The sequence below is a fragment of the Megalobrama amblycephala genome, linkage group LG7 (genome assembly GCF_018812025.1).
Source record: "Megalobrama amblycephala isolate DHTTF-2021 linkage group LG7, ASM1881202v1, whole genome shotgun sequence".
In the NCBI taxonomy this organism is placed as follows: domain Eukaryota; kingdom Metazoa; phylum Chordata; class Actinopteri; order Cypriniformes; family Xenocyprididae; genus Megalobrama; species Megalobrama amblycephala.
Window position 1 is genome coordinate 54,738,793 of NC_063050.1, and position 17,981 is coordinate 54,756,773.

Here is a 17,981-nt window from a genome sequence, read left to right on the forward strand (position 1 = left end):
TGTAATGAAGAATTAGACTCACCTGTGGTTGAATTCTTGTTAAATTAGACATTTATAGTTCTTGCTCCAGAGACTTTCAGTGTGGTGTACTTATTTTTGCATCACCCTAATTTGAGTAAAACTGAAAAATGTGTAATCTAAGTTATATTATTAACCTTACTCTCATGTTATAAGTTAAATGATGTTATATAAAACTTGTCTTGTCAACATTTTGGAAATTGTTTTTGTGTTCATTGAGATATTGTTTAAAATGTTACTTTTCAAAGGGGGTGTAATCATTTATGCTGAGCACTGTATATATATATATATTAGCATGTAATGCTTTTGTACACCTAATTTGTTTCTCAACTACATTTCAAAGCAGATGTTACAGTTTAAAGGGTAGGTTTCACATCAGAGAGACTGTTGCAAATGTAAAAGGGCTTTTTTTAAACTTTCCAATTCTGCAATAGTGCAATACAACCACACACACAAATCCAGTTTCACAATGAATCATACTCAAACACACACACAATACAAACTGGTCTTGCAAAGAAGGAAGTGAAATTGTGACGTTTGGTGCTTTTGTGTGTGGTGTGTTGCAATTAACATTGTCTCCTCCAACTTCCCTTTTTTATTGCGGTGTTACGAATAATTTGTTTTATTTTCATGTGTTTATTTATTTATTTATTTTTCATTTTAAAACTTGATTGGAAATGATTCACTCTTGATTTGAGGTTTTTTTTTTTAATGTTTTAAATCCCTAAGCCTCTCAACTAATGCACTTTCTGTTGCCACAGTGATTAGGTGTACCTGCATATGCAAATGCTTTAGACCGGAGCTAGTGTGCAGCTTTTTCAGCTCCACCCACAGGACCTCCCCTGAACCCGGTTGCCTGGCAACAGCCAAAGAGATTGAGAAGGAGAGAGTAGGAGTGGCTGGAAACCCACAACTGCTGTCAGAGCTTCTGCGAGTGTGTAGAGGGAGGGTGTGTGGTCAAACAAGCTGTGTGGTGTGTTTTCACAAGTTTCAGAAACGAATAGATTCATTCAAGAAGTGAGCAGATGAAAATAGTCAGGATAAGGATTCTCTCTCTCTTCCTTGGTTGTGGATTACAGATTTTTATACAGAAGCTTACCAGTGGATGAAGCCTCACCTGTTGGATTTGAGTTGGATGACAACAATGGACAGTAGAAGTGTACTGTGAGGAGTGGAGGAGATCATGGTCCCTCAGCTCTGAGAGACAGGGTAAAAGGAGTTCTTTTTATTGTGTTTGGCAGGGGAAGGAATGGACTTTGAATATAAGAAATTAATGTGAAGGGTTTCATGTTTGTGTTGCTCTTTCAAGGTTTACATTTACCTGTTCATTTCTCATTTGTGTTACTTCTTATACTCCGTTTCACTTGTTTCCCATCAACCTCATTTTCTCACACTAATATGTCTGGACTATGTCTTTTGTTGGTTTCCAAAAAGTTCTCTGTTGTACCTCTCTTTCTCTCATTATTAAACTGTCTGATTGCCCTGCAGTCAGATGATAATGAGATTAATTGTTAATTGAGGGCAGCTGGCAGCTTGTGTGTTCATAAACCTAAAAGACATTTATAGTAGCAGACATAATTGAAATGTAGGCTGAATTATAAGTTAAATTGTAAGGTTAAATTTGTGACCTTGTCACTTCATTGTCCTTCATTACAAAACATACATTTACTTTAAGAAAAAAGGAGGGAGGAAGAAAGTGGTTCATATTAGAGTGCCACTAGCATATTCAGTCATTTCCATAGTTTTAAAACCAGGTAAAAGTTAGACTGCTAAGAAAATTTGTAAATTATACTCATTATTATGTAACAATCTTGTCTATGGCGACAAATGTACTGTAGTGTTAATCATGAAGATGAAATGCACCTCACCAGGTAACTAGACCAGCTTGAGCCATTAAAGATAATTTAAAGTGTGTTCTGGGTTAATTGTTGAGTATTTTAGATTTGAGTATCATTGAATATGCGTGTCAGTTGCTAAATATTTGGTCTGTAACTGAAAACTAGAATCTCCTCAGAATTTCCTTAGAATTGTAGTTGTCTAGTTTGAAATCAGATTTAAAAGCCCGCAGGCAGCTGTTGCTGAAAGCATAGACACATTTTTCGAGAAAGATCAACATTACGTTGATTTTGGATAACTTTATCATACTGCATTTTTTTTTTTAATACTGAACTTTTAAAAAAGGATTTTAAAAATAAACTGTAATGGAAGTGTGTGTAAATGCATTTCAACTAGTGTTGCTTGCACTGCTGTTCCTATCTATCATCTTGCTGACATTTGTTATATCACCTGTCTCACCAGTCTCTCCTTTTCTCTCTCTCTTTGCAATTAGTTTGGGTCTGCTAAATATAGACACAAGAGGACCTGTGCATAGTTGAATTTAATTACCCACTTGTGTTTCCACACTTAATGTATTGTATAAAAATACTCACACACCAGCCTGCATAAAAACCTCTGGAATGCTGTCAGAATTGATTTTTCCATTGACTATTAATCAATTGTTACTTTTTTTCTTTTCTTTTCTCTTTTTTTGTTTTTTGTTTTTTTGTTTAGAAATTTTATATTTAGAACACCTAGACTTATTTTATATGTATGACATTCTGAGCAGCTTCCTAGAGAAATTTAGCTTTGACATTTATCAGAAGTACTCTTGAAAGCCTCTTGAAAGCAAGTCTTTTCTGAATCTCTGTGTCAAGGTATCTCACACACAAAACCCCTCGGCTTGAGTTACTGCTTAAGCACAGTGCAGGTTTTGATGCACTTTAGAAGCTGCACAGCAGAGCGATGTGGTCTGGTAATGCAATCTCTCTCTAAACAAAGACAGACTATATATTTGTTAACTGGATATGGGTTAAAAAAAAAAAAAAAAAAAAAAAAACCTGTACAGCAGCCAGGCGCAATCCACACATATACAGATATAGCTTATATATAGCATTACACAGAAACAGGTTTATGATTATTCATTTTTTGCCTGTCCATTAAATTGCACCGAGAATTATTCATTTGAGAAGTGAATCAGTCTTGGCAGGGAGTTTTTGCTATTGGCAATACCATGGTTTGGGCATGTAGTGTATTTCTTTGGGTTGCAAAAACTGCAGTGCATCTCAGGATGGTGACTCATTGGTTCCTGTGCATCAGCTCGGCCTTGACAGATCTTTTTTTTTTTCTTGGTGTGTGTGTAGGAGGGAAACTGTCTCCTCAGATGAGTGAGAAATGTGAATCAGTATGATACATTACACTGACTGTAATCATTATTACACAGGAAATACACATTTCTCTTCAGTTATAAGAACTGTGCTGATTCTAGATTTTAAAGGGCACCTATTATGCAAAATTCACTTTTACATGGTGTTTGACCATAAATGTGTGTTGGCAGTGTGTGAGCAAAACCACCCTAGAATGAGAAAAATCCACCCAGTGGTTTTTTTACAATCTCAATAATTCATAAGCACTGTCTCAGAACGCCCTGTTCTAAGATTGCTCTCACTGTGACGTAGAATTGCGCTAAGCCCACCCACGTGGTTTGATTGACAATCTGGTTTTGGCATAGACCCCGACCTCGGTGATCTGTCAACCATCCTCCATTGTTTCAACGACAGCCGGTAATGTCTCCTAAGAAACATAAGTGTTCTGTTGTGGGATGTAATAATGAACATAGTAGTTTTCACTTACTTCCGACATCAGAGCCACTGAAAACACAGTGGATGGATTTTATTTACGAAGGAAAGGCGCCACTCAAAATTCCAAAATACGTTTATGTTTGCGCGAATCATTTTTTGACTGACTGTTTTGAGAACGAGGGTCAATTCAAAGCAGGTCTTGCTTCAAAGTTAATCCTCAAGTGTGGATCGTTGCCTACTGTTCGCGATCCAACGTCACCTCCAGAAGAAGTAAGTGTATTTAATGTTTTTTGAGCAAATAGTCATTTCAGTCGATGTCAGCCAATTCAATAACAAATGCGTCTAAAGTTGCTGTCGTCGTCGTAGAATGTCTGTGTATATAATTTAAACCTTGTTTGTATAGTGTGTATCCACACGTATATATATATTTTTTAAAGATATTGTATTAAAAACTGTGTATGTTTACTTAGCAAACGTTATCACAGTATTTGTGTTTGTAGTTTCAAAAAATTGCGCGAACGTTATCACAGTGTGTGTGTGTGTGTTGCACATCCATAATTGCAAAGGGGACGCGATTAAAACTCTATAAGTACATAAATGTATCAAATAACCATTCAGAGACGTCCTGCTCCATTCTCAATTGTGTTTCTTCTGCCGGATTCTCTTCATCATCTGGGTCTGCAAGTTACGCCCTCATCCAAAGGCAGGGCGGGGATATGCAGCTCATTTATATTTAAGGTGGTACACACCAAAACAGCTCTTTTTTAAAACAGGCCCCAAAAATGACATTTTCAAATGGTTATAATAAATTAACTGTGGGGTATTTTGTGCTGAAACTTCACAAATACATTCTGGGGACACCCAAGACCAATATTACATCTTGTAAAAAGGGGCATAATAGGTGCCCTTTAAGTTTGTAAAATACCATGAGATGGGCCGTTTAGTCAAGATGTACATCCAGCAATATTAGATAGTTGGCACGTGCACAGATAGACCCCAAGTGGTGCTCAAGCACCTACCCTTTGACAAATGCCCTTTTTGTAAGGCATTTTTTATGATTTAGCTTTTGTTTAAATGTGGCTCGTGGCATTCATTTTCCATAATCCAAATCTCAGCGGCGTGTGCCCGAAAACTTATTCTTAATAATTTTGCGAGACCGCACATGCCCCTCCTCCGATGATATCCCTTGTCACAGTGTGACAGCACTATGCAGGGGGTGCGTTTCCCGAAAGCATTGTTAGCCAACTAACATCGCAAGTTCCATTGTTACTAACATAGTTCAACGATTTGGTGTTTCCAGAAACCATAGTTCAAACAAACATTCACAAACTTGTGTGGTTGGAACAACACAGCTCTCGAGCTGTGGTTAGAAGCATGGTTTCTTGTTTTTATGACATGTGGACTTCGTTAAATCGTTATCTTGAGCAAAATAAGCAAGCTGACATTAAATTAAAGGTAGTCACGTGACCCATTCTGTTTACACCACCATGCTGGCAGGCAGGGCCAGGGAGAGCCGGGAGCGAATATGAAATGAATGGCGCTAGCATCAGTTTCAAGGCAACGGAGTTCACTGCGCACTTTAATTAAAAAAAAACATAGACATGTACATAGCAAAACATAATAGATTAAACATAATAGATCCCTATAATGCCCCCGGGGTGCTTTTAACGTGTATCGATAAAGTAACGGATAGCTTTACTGACCTGCAGTATCCTGTACAATTACCTCATCAACTTTCCCTCGTTCTACTTCGGAGACTCTTTAAAAGCTTTAAAAGAGGGGTACAAATGGACACAATCTAATTTTGTGATGAATATTCAACTTTGGAATCTGCCGGCTAAAACCTGCTTCGTTGTCATTGGAAGGGTAAGTCAACTGTGTTGTTAGGTAACATAATCGGCCCTAGCTGTCTTTTGTAGGTATCCAGCATAGCTATATCACCGTGAGTACAGTAGACATCATAAATGTCATGAAATCTTAACTCATGTAATCCCAATTTTTTCCCAGACATGAAAATATCCAAATGAGGTGTCATTAGTTGCCCCTTGAAATAATAAATAATTATTATTTTTATTTTTTTATGGAAATGTGTGTGAAAAATTGTGTTTTATGTTCAGCCACAATTGTGACCTGTTGAATAATGTGTATGGTTGAGTTATACTGTTATAATTCTTATATAGCCTATCAGCCCAGTTATTTAACACATTTTAAACTCTTTCATATAATTTTAGGGTTACTTTTAAACATAACCCTTATACAACACTTATAGGAATACTGAGATAAAAGCAGCAGCTGTCCACCATGTTGAAATAGTAAGGATTGTAAGGTCTAAACATGTCTGGTTTTAAAGGTGCCCTAGAATCAAAAATTGAATTTACCTTGGCATAGTAGAATAACAAGAGTGAATAACATGATATTTTTAGTGATATTTGTAAATTGTCTTTCTAAATGTTTCGTTAACATGTTGCTAATGTACTGTTAAATGTGGTTAAAGTTACCATCGTTTTTTACTGTATTCACGGAGACAAGAGCCGTCGCTATTTTCATTTTTAAACACTTGCAGTCTGTATAATTCATAAACACAACTTCATTCTTTATAAATCTCTCCAACAGTGTAGCATTAGCCGTTAGCCACGGAGGACAGCCTCAAATTCACTCAGTTAACAAACGTTCAAACGTTAACATCCAAATAAATACTATACACACATAATTCGAAGCATGCATACAGCATGCATGACGAACATCTTGTAAAGATCCATTTGAGGGTTATATTAGCTGTGTGAACTTTGTAAATGCGCTGTAATATAGTCGACAGCTCGTGTGGCAGGGAGCACGCGAATTAAAGGGGCGGCGCTGCCTAAATCAGTGCACTGTTAATGATGCCCCAAAATAGGCAGTTAAAAAAATTAATTTAAAAAAATCTATGGGGTATTTTGAGCTGAAACTTCACAGACACATTCAGGAGACACCTTAGACTTATATTACATCTTGTGAAAAAGCATTCTTGGGCACCTTTAATATGTACGCCCCCAATATTTGCATATGCTAGCCCATGTTCAAGGCATTAGACAAGGGCAGGCAGTATTAACGTCTGGATCTGTGCACAGCTGAATCATCAGACTAGGTAAGCAAGCGAGGACAACAGCGAAAAATGGCAGATGGAACGATAATAATTGACATGATCCATGATATCATGATATTTTCAGTGATATTTGTAAATTGTCTTTCTAAATGTTTCGTTAGCATGTTGCTAATGTACTGTTAAATGTGGTTAAAGTTACCATCGTTTATTACTGTATTCACGGAGACAAGAGCTGCTGCTATTTTCATTTTTAAACACTTGCAGTCTGTATAATGCATAAACACATCTTCATTCTTTATAAATCTCTCCAACAGTGTGTAATGTTAGCTTTAGCCACGGAGCACTATCAGACTCATTCAGAATCAAATGTAAACATCCAAATAAACACTATACTCACATGATCCAAAGCATGCATGACAAACATCTTGTAAAGATCCATTTGAGGGTTATATTAGCTGTGTGAACTTTGTTTATGCACTGTATTATAGTCGAGAGCTCGGGGGGCAGGGAGCGCGAGATTTAAAGGGGCTGCAGCCTGAATCGGCACATATTTAATGATGCCCCAAAATAGGCAGTTAAAAAAATTAATAAAAAAAAAATCTATGGGGTATTTTGAGCTGAAACTTCACAGACACATTCAGGGGACACCTTAGACTTATATTACATCTTGTGAAAGAACGTTCTAGGGCACCTTTAAATTATTGTTCGACCACTATCAATACCAATGCTACAGCCTCTCTAGCGCTCTCCTGATGGCCTGCCAAAATGGCGGAGTTTAGACTGAGTGACGCCAACATCCAGAGCTCTATACAAATGTCATTTACATATTTTAGTTTGCCAAAAGATTTTAAGCACAGTTTTTGAAGAGTGTGCATTTGCGTATGTGCTCTAGTAGGCTATGTAAGAATGAGCCTACGATTGAATCTGGAAATAAAGCAAAATAACAGAAAAATTACATTTAGTGCTTAGATGCCATGTCTGTAATTTATAGCAAAAAATCTAGCATTAATTTGATCTCAAACGGATTAATTCAAAGAAGTTATTACGCCACCACCTGCGTGACATCATTAACCAATGTGGCTGAACGACAATACTGTTTCGGGAAACGCCTAAGCTTCATGAATCTTTTGTTTCAAATTAGTGATTCGGAGTGTGTATCAAACTGCCAAAGTCACGTAATTTCAGTAAACGAGGCTTCATTACGTCATAACTGTTTAGAAATGTTTCGAAACGGTTCGAAATTTCAATGGTTCACTGTTAGAGGGCGATGATAAAGTGAACCCATGAATCATGCAGATTCACTGTGAACTATTGAACAAGTCTCTATGGGCTTTACCCTATGGTTTTACCAGATCTCTGATCAGTTTTATACATTTGTAGATGTCAAGTCAAGTCACCTTTTATTTATATAGCTCCTTTTACAATGTAGCAGCTTCAGTAAACAAGGCTTTATTACGTCAAACAGTTCGAAATTTCAGTGGTTCGCTGGTAGATGTCAAAGCCTCGATCTGCCCATCACTAGTAAACAGTCATGACTAGCTAGTTGATTTGTTCAACAATGCATCGTATTTTGGTAGTGAAGCAACGAATTACGTCATTGTATGGGAAACGCACCCCAGAGCAGTCGAGCAGCATCCACGACTACCATAGTCCCGGACCTTCCTTTATTGATGACGTCCAGGTAACGATCGTGTTTGCTATAAACTTCGGCTCTGTCACCGCTTTGAAATTAAACCACTATTAAAACCTCTCAATACAGCCAGGCTAACTTAGCCAATAGTTAAAGCTTGACAACAAGAAAGCTAGTCTGGCATGACGTAAGCATTACACAAGGTCGGAAATGGCACCAACATTAATAAAAATGCCCCCCAAATTAATCATTTAAATTGAAATATTCAGTGGACACTTGCTTCATTCATGATTAAATCAGCTGGTTTGAACGAATCAGTTGAATGAATGATTCTATGATTCACTAAATATGACTTGCTGCCACCTACCGGTGGTTTTAGTTTCTTATAGGCCTAGAATAATTTTAATTTTTCCCAATATTTATAACCTCATAACATTATTTAGGCAACTGTAATTACAGTGTAAATGGATTTTGTTGATAGGCCTACTGATTTCATTTAATTGGTATAACAGTCCTGTAGTGTGTGTTAAATGGTGTAATTTATTAAAAGATGATCAACAGTATGTAACTTTACTTATAAATAATTATTAGAGGGCTGCCCTTTTTTCACTTGAGCACCTGCCCCCCAAAATGTCTATGCACAGCCCATGGATTTAAATAGCTTGTCTGTTCACACACAATGCCACTAGTGAATTTTATCCTTGTCTTCTAAAATGATTCCTCACTTAGCTGGACAGGCCCTGAATCAGTGAAAAATAGAGAATTTATTCCAACCCGTTATTCCATTTATTTAACCCAACTCAGGGTTTGAGAGTTATTTAAATGTCATAGCTGAACTCTAATATCAGTATCGAACTATCTTCATAAATATGTCTATATAAAGCAGATATTGACTTTTCTAGTGTAATTCTCTAGATATTTTAATCATGGCTGAATAACGTATGCAAGACTTTATTTAGACATTTAGCTTTAAGATGCAGTGTATGTAGCTAGTTTAGCTGTGACATCATGCTAAATCTCCCATAGGTCACTTAGTATTGTCCAAAGAGTTTCTGGGCTTACAGCTTACAAATAAGAACATTCCATAGAAATCCTTCAGCTATAGCAACCTCTCCTCCCTTTATGCGACAAAAACACCTGAGCAGTCTGCTTTTGTCATGGAACAATACCAATCATGTTTTGTACAGAGTCTGTTGTGGCTTTTATTTTACTATTTATTTATTTATTTATTTATTTATTTATTATTATTTTTTTTTTTTTTTTTTTATTTGACGCCTTCAGTATTTGAGTTAAATCCATGGGAGTTATTCTAAAACTAAATTATAGTTATGATACTAAGTACAACAATCATTTTTTTACAGTGCATTTGTGTAATTGAACTTTTGACACAAAACCTCATAAGTTCTTGAGATATAATGACCGTGAAAACTAATGATCTAGACAAGATATTAAAGAGTGTATGCACTATAGTGTCATTGCACATTTGACACATTTGACTTGGTTTGATTCACAAATGTGCCTTTAGTGAGTAAAGCAGCCTGGTGAGGATTGCTAAATTTTCTAGGCAGTGAGCAGTTAAATAGAGCTTATGATTATAAGTTGTTAATAAGATGGAAATGAGAACAGGGCCCTGGGGCTCTTTAGTTCAAGGGCGACCATGAGACGTCACACTCTAAAAGGGTCTGGAGACCCTGATGTATGCCATTGATTCTTGCCTTTAGTTGCACCCATTCTGCCCTGGGGAAGGATAATGTTTTTATAATTTCTCCTTGGTGATATTGAGTTTACCTTCCTAGATTCAGTTTTTGTAGTTCATGTAATTACCTGACTAAACCAGTTTGTTGTTTTGGGAGCAGTGTTTCACGAAACGGATCGAGACTTCTCCAAGAATGATGTAAGAGGCACTTGGAGAGGTTTGTCCTGCCCTAAACTTACTCTTACTACTCATATTTCATCTTAGTATTGTTTAAAAAAAAAAAAAATCTCATTCACTTCAGCTGGTTTCAAGTCATTTTGTAATTGGGGCACCTCTTGCTTTCTGTCTAAAATAGCCCCTACTTATTGTACATGTACAGCAAGCTCACTGTACTTTTGAAAACAGCTGCACACAGTGGCCTTGAAAACCATTAAAGTATTATATAGTGGCTGGTGGGTGGTAAGCTTGTGACTTCATAATGCATCTGTCTAAGTGACTAGTGGAAGACTCACAAGTCCTTGACTAGACAATCAGTCATTGCTATTTCACAATTTCTCAGTCCTTAACAATATTGTTTTTGTGCTGAAAATAGTTTTAGATATTATACTCAGTGACAGCTGGGAAAGTCATGAGATGGTAACATAAAATATGTCTAAGTGGCCAAAATGTAAGTGAGTCCATGATAAAGAAAAAGAAAAATCTTTTAAATGTTTTATAACTTACAAAAACACACATACCACATTATTTGAAATGTACCTGTTGTATTCATATGGTTTTAAATTTTTGTTTTACCATTTTCAAAAAATGTAAGTTTATTGGCTCTAAAAAATGTAATGTGGTTTAACAATCAAAGTAAAAAGTATTTTTTTTTAATACATGTTAGAGAAAAAAAAAGTTTATTTAATCATAACTTGAAACAGTCTTGCCTTGCTGTCATAAAAAAGATCAAATTTTCTTATATTTTAAGGTACTAACCTTGACACAGTCATGTCTGGGTTTTTTTTTTTTTTGCCTTTTTTCAGCTGCTTCATAAGCAGTGAAGCTTATTTTTTTTATTATTATTTTTTTTTTATTCTTTATTTGACAGGGACAATGGACAGTAAAAAACTGCCCCAGAATTAGCTACAAAGCTAAATTTAATCTGCTGTCCCTAAAATAAATAACAAAAAAATTCAAGTTTCTATTTTAAGTTTTTATTTTATTTTTATAAATGTTTTTTCCCTTATTATATAAAGACAGCTTTTTTTAAAAAATCCCCCCCCCCCCCCCAAAAAAAGAAAACCCCCAAAAAACAAAACAAAAAAAAAACACAATAATTGGGGCATGACAGTATAAAGACTTACGAATGACGAAGAAAAACAGAAATGGGAATGGGAAAGAACCACGAGTTAGGACTCAGGTCAGCACTAAATGTCAGAGCTTTGCCCAAGAAGTGACCAAAATTTTGACCAAAAATAAATTTTATTTAAGGGTTTAGTTATTGTATGTGTACCATAAATTATAACTGCATTTTCGTAGTATTTTTGAATAAATTAATAGATAGTACAGAAAAAATATAAAGCTCATCATTGACCCATGTGCTGTGATAAAAAGATTCATATCAAGGGATACTCCTGATATTGGAGCCAATATCCTTATGGGCAGCACTCCGACATGCTCGGACAACTCCGGTTGGTTGCACTTATTCTTTTCATCCTGTCATGGTTATTTGAAGTGGCCACATGCTCTGTTTACCAACTGTTTTCAGTTGATCAAAGAAAATGGCAGAAATGTTAACATAAATCTACATCACGACATGCACAATTGTTAATTGCGTAAGGTCATGTCAGGTCTCAGAAGTTCACAAAGAACATGTTTTCAGACAGCATGCCTTTCAGTTTCATGTATGGCATATTGTTTGAGTAAGGGATTACATAATGCATAAAACTGACAAGTGTTCTCAATATCTGAAAAATACACCCATCCTGCTTTTTTATTATTTTTTTATTATGAATGTTAAAATTCTTTTAGTGACCATTATATAATGTGATCTTAAAGGGGCATTGCACTGTGAAATGTGAACATTACAGCTATTGTCTGGCAGGCACTGAACGTTTGTGCATTTTTCACACATGCATATTAATGCTTTCAGAGCAATGTGTGCATGTACACTTTCATGTATCACTTTCTAGCATTTACAATGTATGTTGGCATCCTTTATGTAAAAGCTTCCTGCAGGCCATTGAATGTCATGTTTTAAGTTGTGGCGAGCTGTGTGCATTTATGATCAGGTGCTCAAACATGGGTAATCGTACCCTGCTGAGACAGTCAAGGATCATATTGTGGAGGAGGAGATCTATTCACAAATAGAAGAGCACATAATTACCTCAGTTTTGTGACCTGTTTTGATTTTGTCCTTTGCAACGGAATATGAGAAAACTGTTTGTATGGCTTGTATGCGACAGAGAGAGAGGGTGAAAAGAATAAATGCGTGCGCGTGCGTGTGTGTGTGTGTGTGTGTGTGTGTGTGTGTGTGTGTGTGTGTGTGTGTGTGTGTGTGTCTGTAGGACCACTCACTGTTCAAGCACCCTGACCACACACTGGCATTTTGTATCCCTACCCCCTCATGTTCAGCACAGCAGAATACTAAAGAGCACTTTTTTTCTTTCTCACACATGCGCACACCCACCTGCTGTGTGATCAGCTTACAAAAGTGACTGTTAGTTGTAGAGCCAGTTTTGTAAACCACAGAAGCAGTGTCTGATTGATTAAAAATTGAGGAGAGAATGCTTTATGCTTTTGCAGTTCTGTCCATTCTTCTGTAAATGCCAAACACAATGCAAAGAGGTAACGCTACACAATTTTGGCTAGTAGCTGTGATTGAACTTTTGTGTTTTCTTGTTGTGGTCCTATAATGGTTGGCTATGTAAAGATTCCTTTATAATTTCTTTTTATGTTTTTGCATGCAAAGACATATTACAAACACTTTACTAAAAAATTGCCGGATGATAATGTCAATGACATGATGCTTTTATTTTTCATTCTGTTTAAAAGAAATAAAAAGTCATAAATGCCAGTGTGATATAACTGTCCTGATATCATAATGAATATGTGCATTTTTTTTTCTTTAAAAAAAAAAAAAAATCCTTATAAAGTTTGGCATAAACTCTTAATATTATTTCTTATAAAAACTGTTAACAAAACATAATTAAATCTATGTAAAAAAAAAAAAAAAACTTTTTTTACTTTAACATACTGTATGCAAAAACTAATTAACATTTTAACTCTTTTTTTTTTTTTTAACCACATGCCATTTTTAGAGTCATTATATTTATATGGTATTACAGTTTTTCTCAATTGTTTACACACAAATATTGGTACTTGAGACACAATGACCACAACATGTAACTCATGCACCAACCCCCTGAACAAATTCTGCTAAACTACAAGCACAATTCCTGCTTTACACTCACATTGCAGTTCTAAAACACACTTTTTTCAAAACACTACACACAATTCTCTGCATTTGGCACAATTTTCGGGCAGAAAAATCACTTGTTTTCACAAGGAACACACTGCCATTCAAATATGCACACTGACTCATCACATGGGCAAACACCTGTCACACATTTTTACAATTACATGTATGTATGTATGTATGTATGTGTATATATATATATATATATATATATATATATATATATATATATATATATATATATATATATATATATAATATATGTGTGTGTGTATGTGTATGTGTATATATAATATATATATATATATAATATATATATATATATATATATATATATATATATATATATACTACAAATATTTTACAACACACTTATGTATGTACTGTCTGTAGTAAGTGTAACTCTGAACCAAATAAAGACCAAAGTCATTATGATGAATGGAGAAGTGTTTTCCATTCATCATAGTGTTTTACATAGAGCACATCAGTGTTCAACTGGTTCTTATAAATGTCTATTCATATGATGGTTTGTGTGTGTCATTTGAAAACAAAATACCATTTTGAGAAGAAAGAACATTGTTTTGAATGTAAAGTTTCATTTTGCAGGAGAATTGAGGGGTTTTGCCCATTGTGTGTGTGTTTTTTGATTTGTGTGTAGAGTTCTGAGAGTATGAGGCATGCTTTCAGAAAATGTGTGTAAACAATCAAGAAAAACTGTAATGGTATGAAAGTTTTTCAAAACTATATTAAACCAACATGAATACAAGGTACATTGCTAAGAATTTTGCACATGTATTTAACAAAAAACATTTAAATGGATAAACTGTTGGTATCCATGTTCTCAGCTTATGAGGCCATGAGGCCTCTGCCCCTCCCACCCTGGCACCAACCCTCAGCAGACATTCTACTGACTATAAGTAACTTTGCAAGTGAACTTATTCTACTAACCCTAACCATAATCTAATAGTCTACTAATACTCTAAGTTACTTTTAGTTAGTAAAATGTCTAAAAAGGACTATGGAAATAAAGTATAACCGAGATTTTATCTCTGACAGACATCAATGCGTCAGTGATATTTTCATAATTGTTTCTGTTCTTATGTAACCCGTGTTGGGTGTTGTGTTCTAATAGTTTAATCTCTTTTGCTTTTGACAAAACATTCAGGACAGGCCGGACTACAGTCATCATGTCCATCCGGGAGTGCCTAGATAGCCCAGTGCTTGAGGATGAGGAGGGTGAGGAAGGCAGAGGGGTGGAGAGAGAGTCGGACAGAGACAGTGCAGTAGATAGCGCTTTGTCATCAGAGATATCGGATGAAGGGAGAACTGGACAAAAAGAGGAAGGGATTGGGATTTGCCTCCCAGGAGAAAAGTGAGTGCATTTTTATGTTTTCTGAATATACATAAGGCTGAATTTAAGGATTTGTAAATGAATGAGTGAACTGAATGATAATTGCTTTCATGGATGTTACCAAGCCTAATGCGCACAAAATAAAAGCTTTTTAAATTGTTATGTCTTCTCTCATTGCTGCAGGTTTAGTCAGATGTATAATCGCTCAGAGATTTCGGATCAGTCTACACATTCATCTGCCTCATTAAATGAGGAGCAGTTTGAGGACTATGGAGAAGGAGAGGATGGAGACTACACTCCTAGCAACCCCTGTCCAGACGATGAGATCCGAATTAATGGATGCTCAGATCTGGGCTCCTCTGTTTCCTCCAGGTAAATGTGTGTCTGTGTGTATTCCTCGCTCTTACTACCCCTAAGTCTGTTTTCAGAGGATTTACTTTAAAATGAAAGAATGATTAGTTCAGAAATCCAGATATCAGCTTTCATTACACAGGATTTCTTTCATACAGTTATATGAATAATTGTATTAGTGGATGGAACTGTGGGAAACTTTCTCACTCAAATTACATTATGATGCTTTTTAGTCCTGACAATGTCCAAAATGGTTTTATTCATGTTTTCTAATCTACTGAGTAGACAGTACAATCTACTGAGTAGAGGTATGTTTCAGTACAGTTCAGTACGGTATGCAATTTTTGTCATTTCCTTTGTCAGAAGTTGTGAATGGTACCCTAATTCCGAACCGTACAGTACCTCTTTTTTGGGACCCTACCTATGGGGTACCAAGCACAATAGTACCAATAGTACCGGTACCAAAAGGGTGGAGCTACACTCACTGCAGAATGTTGATTGGTTGCACGTGGTACAAAGTGAATGACAACACAATACCAGTGCAACACAATGTGTATTTTTCGGTTGTATTTCGGTGTATTCTTTCAGCCTTTGCTGAAACAAAGCTGCTGTATGTCCTCCATTGTTGTTTACCGTCTTTCTTCTTCACGCAAGAATGACGTCAATCACCGCTTTCCAGCTTATACACCACGCCAATCAAATAAGGGTACTGTTGGCAGTGGGAACGCAAGCCAGATCAAGGTTTGCTGTCCTGAATCGTATACTGTACTAAACTGAACCGTACCGCTCGGTGGAAACTAGCAGTCCCCAACACCACATTTTATTTTAATTATTTTAATTAAAAAAGTAAAAAAGAAAAGAAAAAGGGAAACATTTTACCCTTCTGGTCTGTTCAGCCATTATATGTTAGTGTTTAACATATGGGAAAGTAGATGTTTGTTTGTAGAGTATATCAAATGAAATGTAGTATATTTAAAAAAAGAGAATCTGCTGATTTATATGATACATGTTCTGTCATTTAATATGAACTAATCTGACTGCAAATTAATTGATAACCCAGAAGTGAAATGTTTTTCTAAACCCAAATTGCTTTTCATCCTGCAAATGCTTTATATTTGTATGAAGATGCTGTGTCCAAAAATCGCATACTCCCTTGAATAATACTCTTTAGGTAATTATTTTGAATAAGTAATTACTTCTTGACCACTAAAAAAGTATGTTCTATATAGTATAAATGTGTGTAGTATGAATGTAATCTGTACGTACAACATTTGCCATGTTTATCATGTGAGCTTCCAGCGTCAATTGCTTCGCATCACTGCCATTCACAAATCCTTTCCCATGGCCTCATGGGATAGTAAAGTGTCTATTGTATGCATACTTCAGAATTTTGCTGGAAGAAGTATGTCATCCAGGTGCTTTTTCCCTACTCTTTTATGAGTACTGTGAATTCGGACATACTTCTTTTGTCACATACTGTTTTTCACCTACTCTATATAAGGGAGGTATGCGATTTCGGATGCAGCCAGAGTTTTACAACTTCTACCACTTCAGAAAGACGGTGGCCATATATGTTAGTGACTGCAACACTGTACCTAACTTCTAGGTGCTTAAAGTGATGGTGTTACAACTCACTTCCTGTTACAACCATCCTGATCCTCACTATACAAATATTTTCTTTGAATTTCCAAAGAAAAATATAATAAGAACAATAATTCTTTGGAAATTTTGATCTTCACTCTCATTCCCTTCATCCAGTGCTGGTCAGACTCCTCGGAAGATGCGCCGCGCTGGTGATCAGATGGATGTGTTTTGCTCTCAGTGCTGTAAGAGGGTCAGTCTGCTCAATGACCTGGAGAATAGACTGAAAAACCTCAAAACCAACAGGTACAACATTGACTACAGTTGTGTTATGTGTTATGAAAGATTAAGTTATAAAATACTTTTTCATCCAGAGGGGTTTGTCATAGAGGGTATAAGCTCATCTTCAGGAAGACTTGGGGTTAGAGTTAGCTCTTTGAAACTAAAGTTTAGTGGTTATGGTCTAGTTTCTCTTCAGTATGTAAAATGAGTGCTCCCTTACATCTGGGAAATAAGCTTTTAGTGGCCTGGAATACACATTAGAGGCTCTCTGGGAGGATTAGAAGTTATTTGTTCTTCATTCTCTTCCCGTGGGCTACAATAGACAATATAAAAACGACAGTGTGATAGAAGCAGGGTTTTCCTCAAGGAGTTAATGTGAGTATATGAGAACACAATTGAGGTGGAGGGGCTCTGATATCTTGCTGCAGTCTCTCTGCACCACTAATGATTCGCTCCCTTTTCCATACATCATCCAGCCCACCACTTTAGAGCCCATTAGAGCTTTATTAGGCACCTGCACACATCCACACATTAATCTGTCTCTACGTATTCTGTATTTTCCCATCTCTCTCTGTGTCTCTTCTTCTTTCTCACTCACATCAACATCCACACATGAACAAACAGGCAAGCCCTTCTGAGGCTTTGGATACTGATGATTTGTAGAAAGTCGGGAGATACAACCAGATCTTCTCTCTTCTTTTCTTCATCTCTGCTGGTTTCAAAGATTGTCAGTGAGTTTACCTTAACATTTCTCTCTTTTGAGGGGGCTTGTAATTAGCCACTTATATCTTAGCTTTTCAAAATAGAAGATGACATATGAATTAGATCAGATAGACGGAACATGTGTGTACATGTTGATTTGGGAAGAGGGCATCAGACAGAAGAGGAAGAAAGAGAAAAGGCCAGGATGGGCTGC

General features: G+C 36.2%; 1 protein-coding gene across 2 annotated transcripts in view; it reads left to right on the forward strand.

Moving 5' to 3' along the window:
- The first annotated feature begins 928 nt into the window (after window positions 1-928).
- Window positions 929-17,981, forward strand: part of rab11fip4b (RAB11 family interacting protein 4 (class II) b) — a 34,913-nt gene continuing 17,860 nt past the window's right edge. For both annotated transcript variants that reach the window (XM_048198129.1, XM_048198130.1), the window contains exons 1-4: window positions 929-1,227; window positions 14,666-14,872; window positions 15,035-15,223; window positions 16,961-17,089. In XM_048198129.1, coding sequence (XP_048054086.1) covers window positions 14,688-14,872; window positions 15,035-15,223; window positions 16,961-17,089 — 503 coding nt within the window. In that variant the 5' untranslated portion in view covers window positions 929-1,227; window positions 14,666-14,687. The remainder of the gene's footprint in view (window positions 1,228-14,665; window positions 14,873-15,034; window positions 15,224-16,960; window positions 17,090-17,981) is intronic.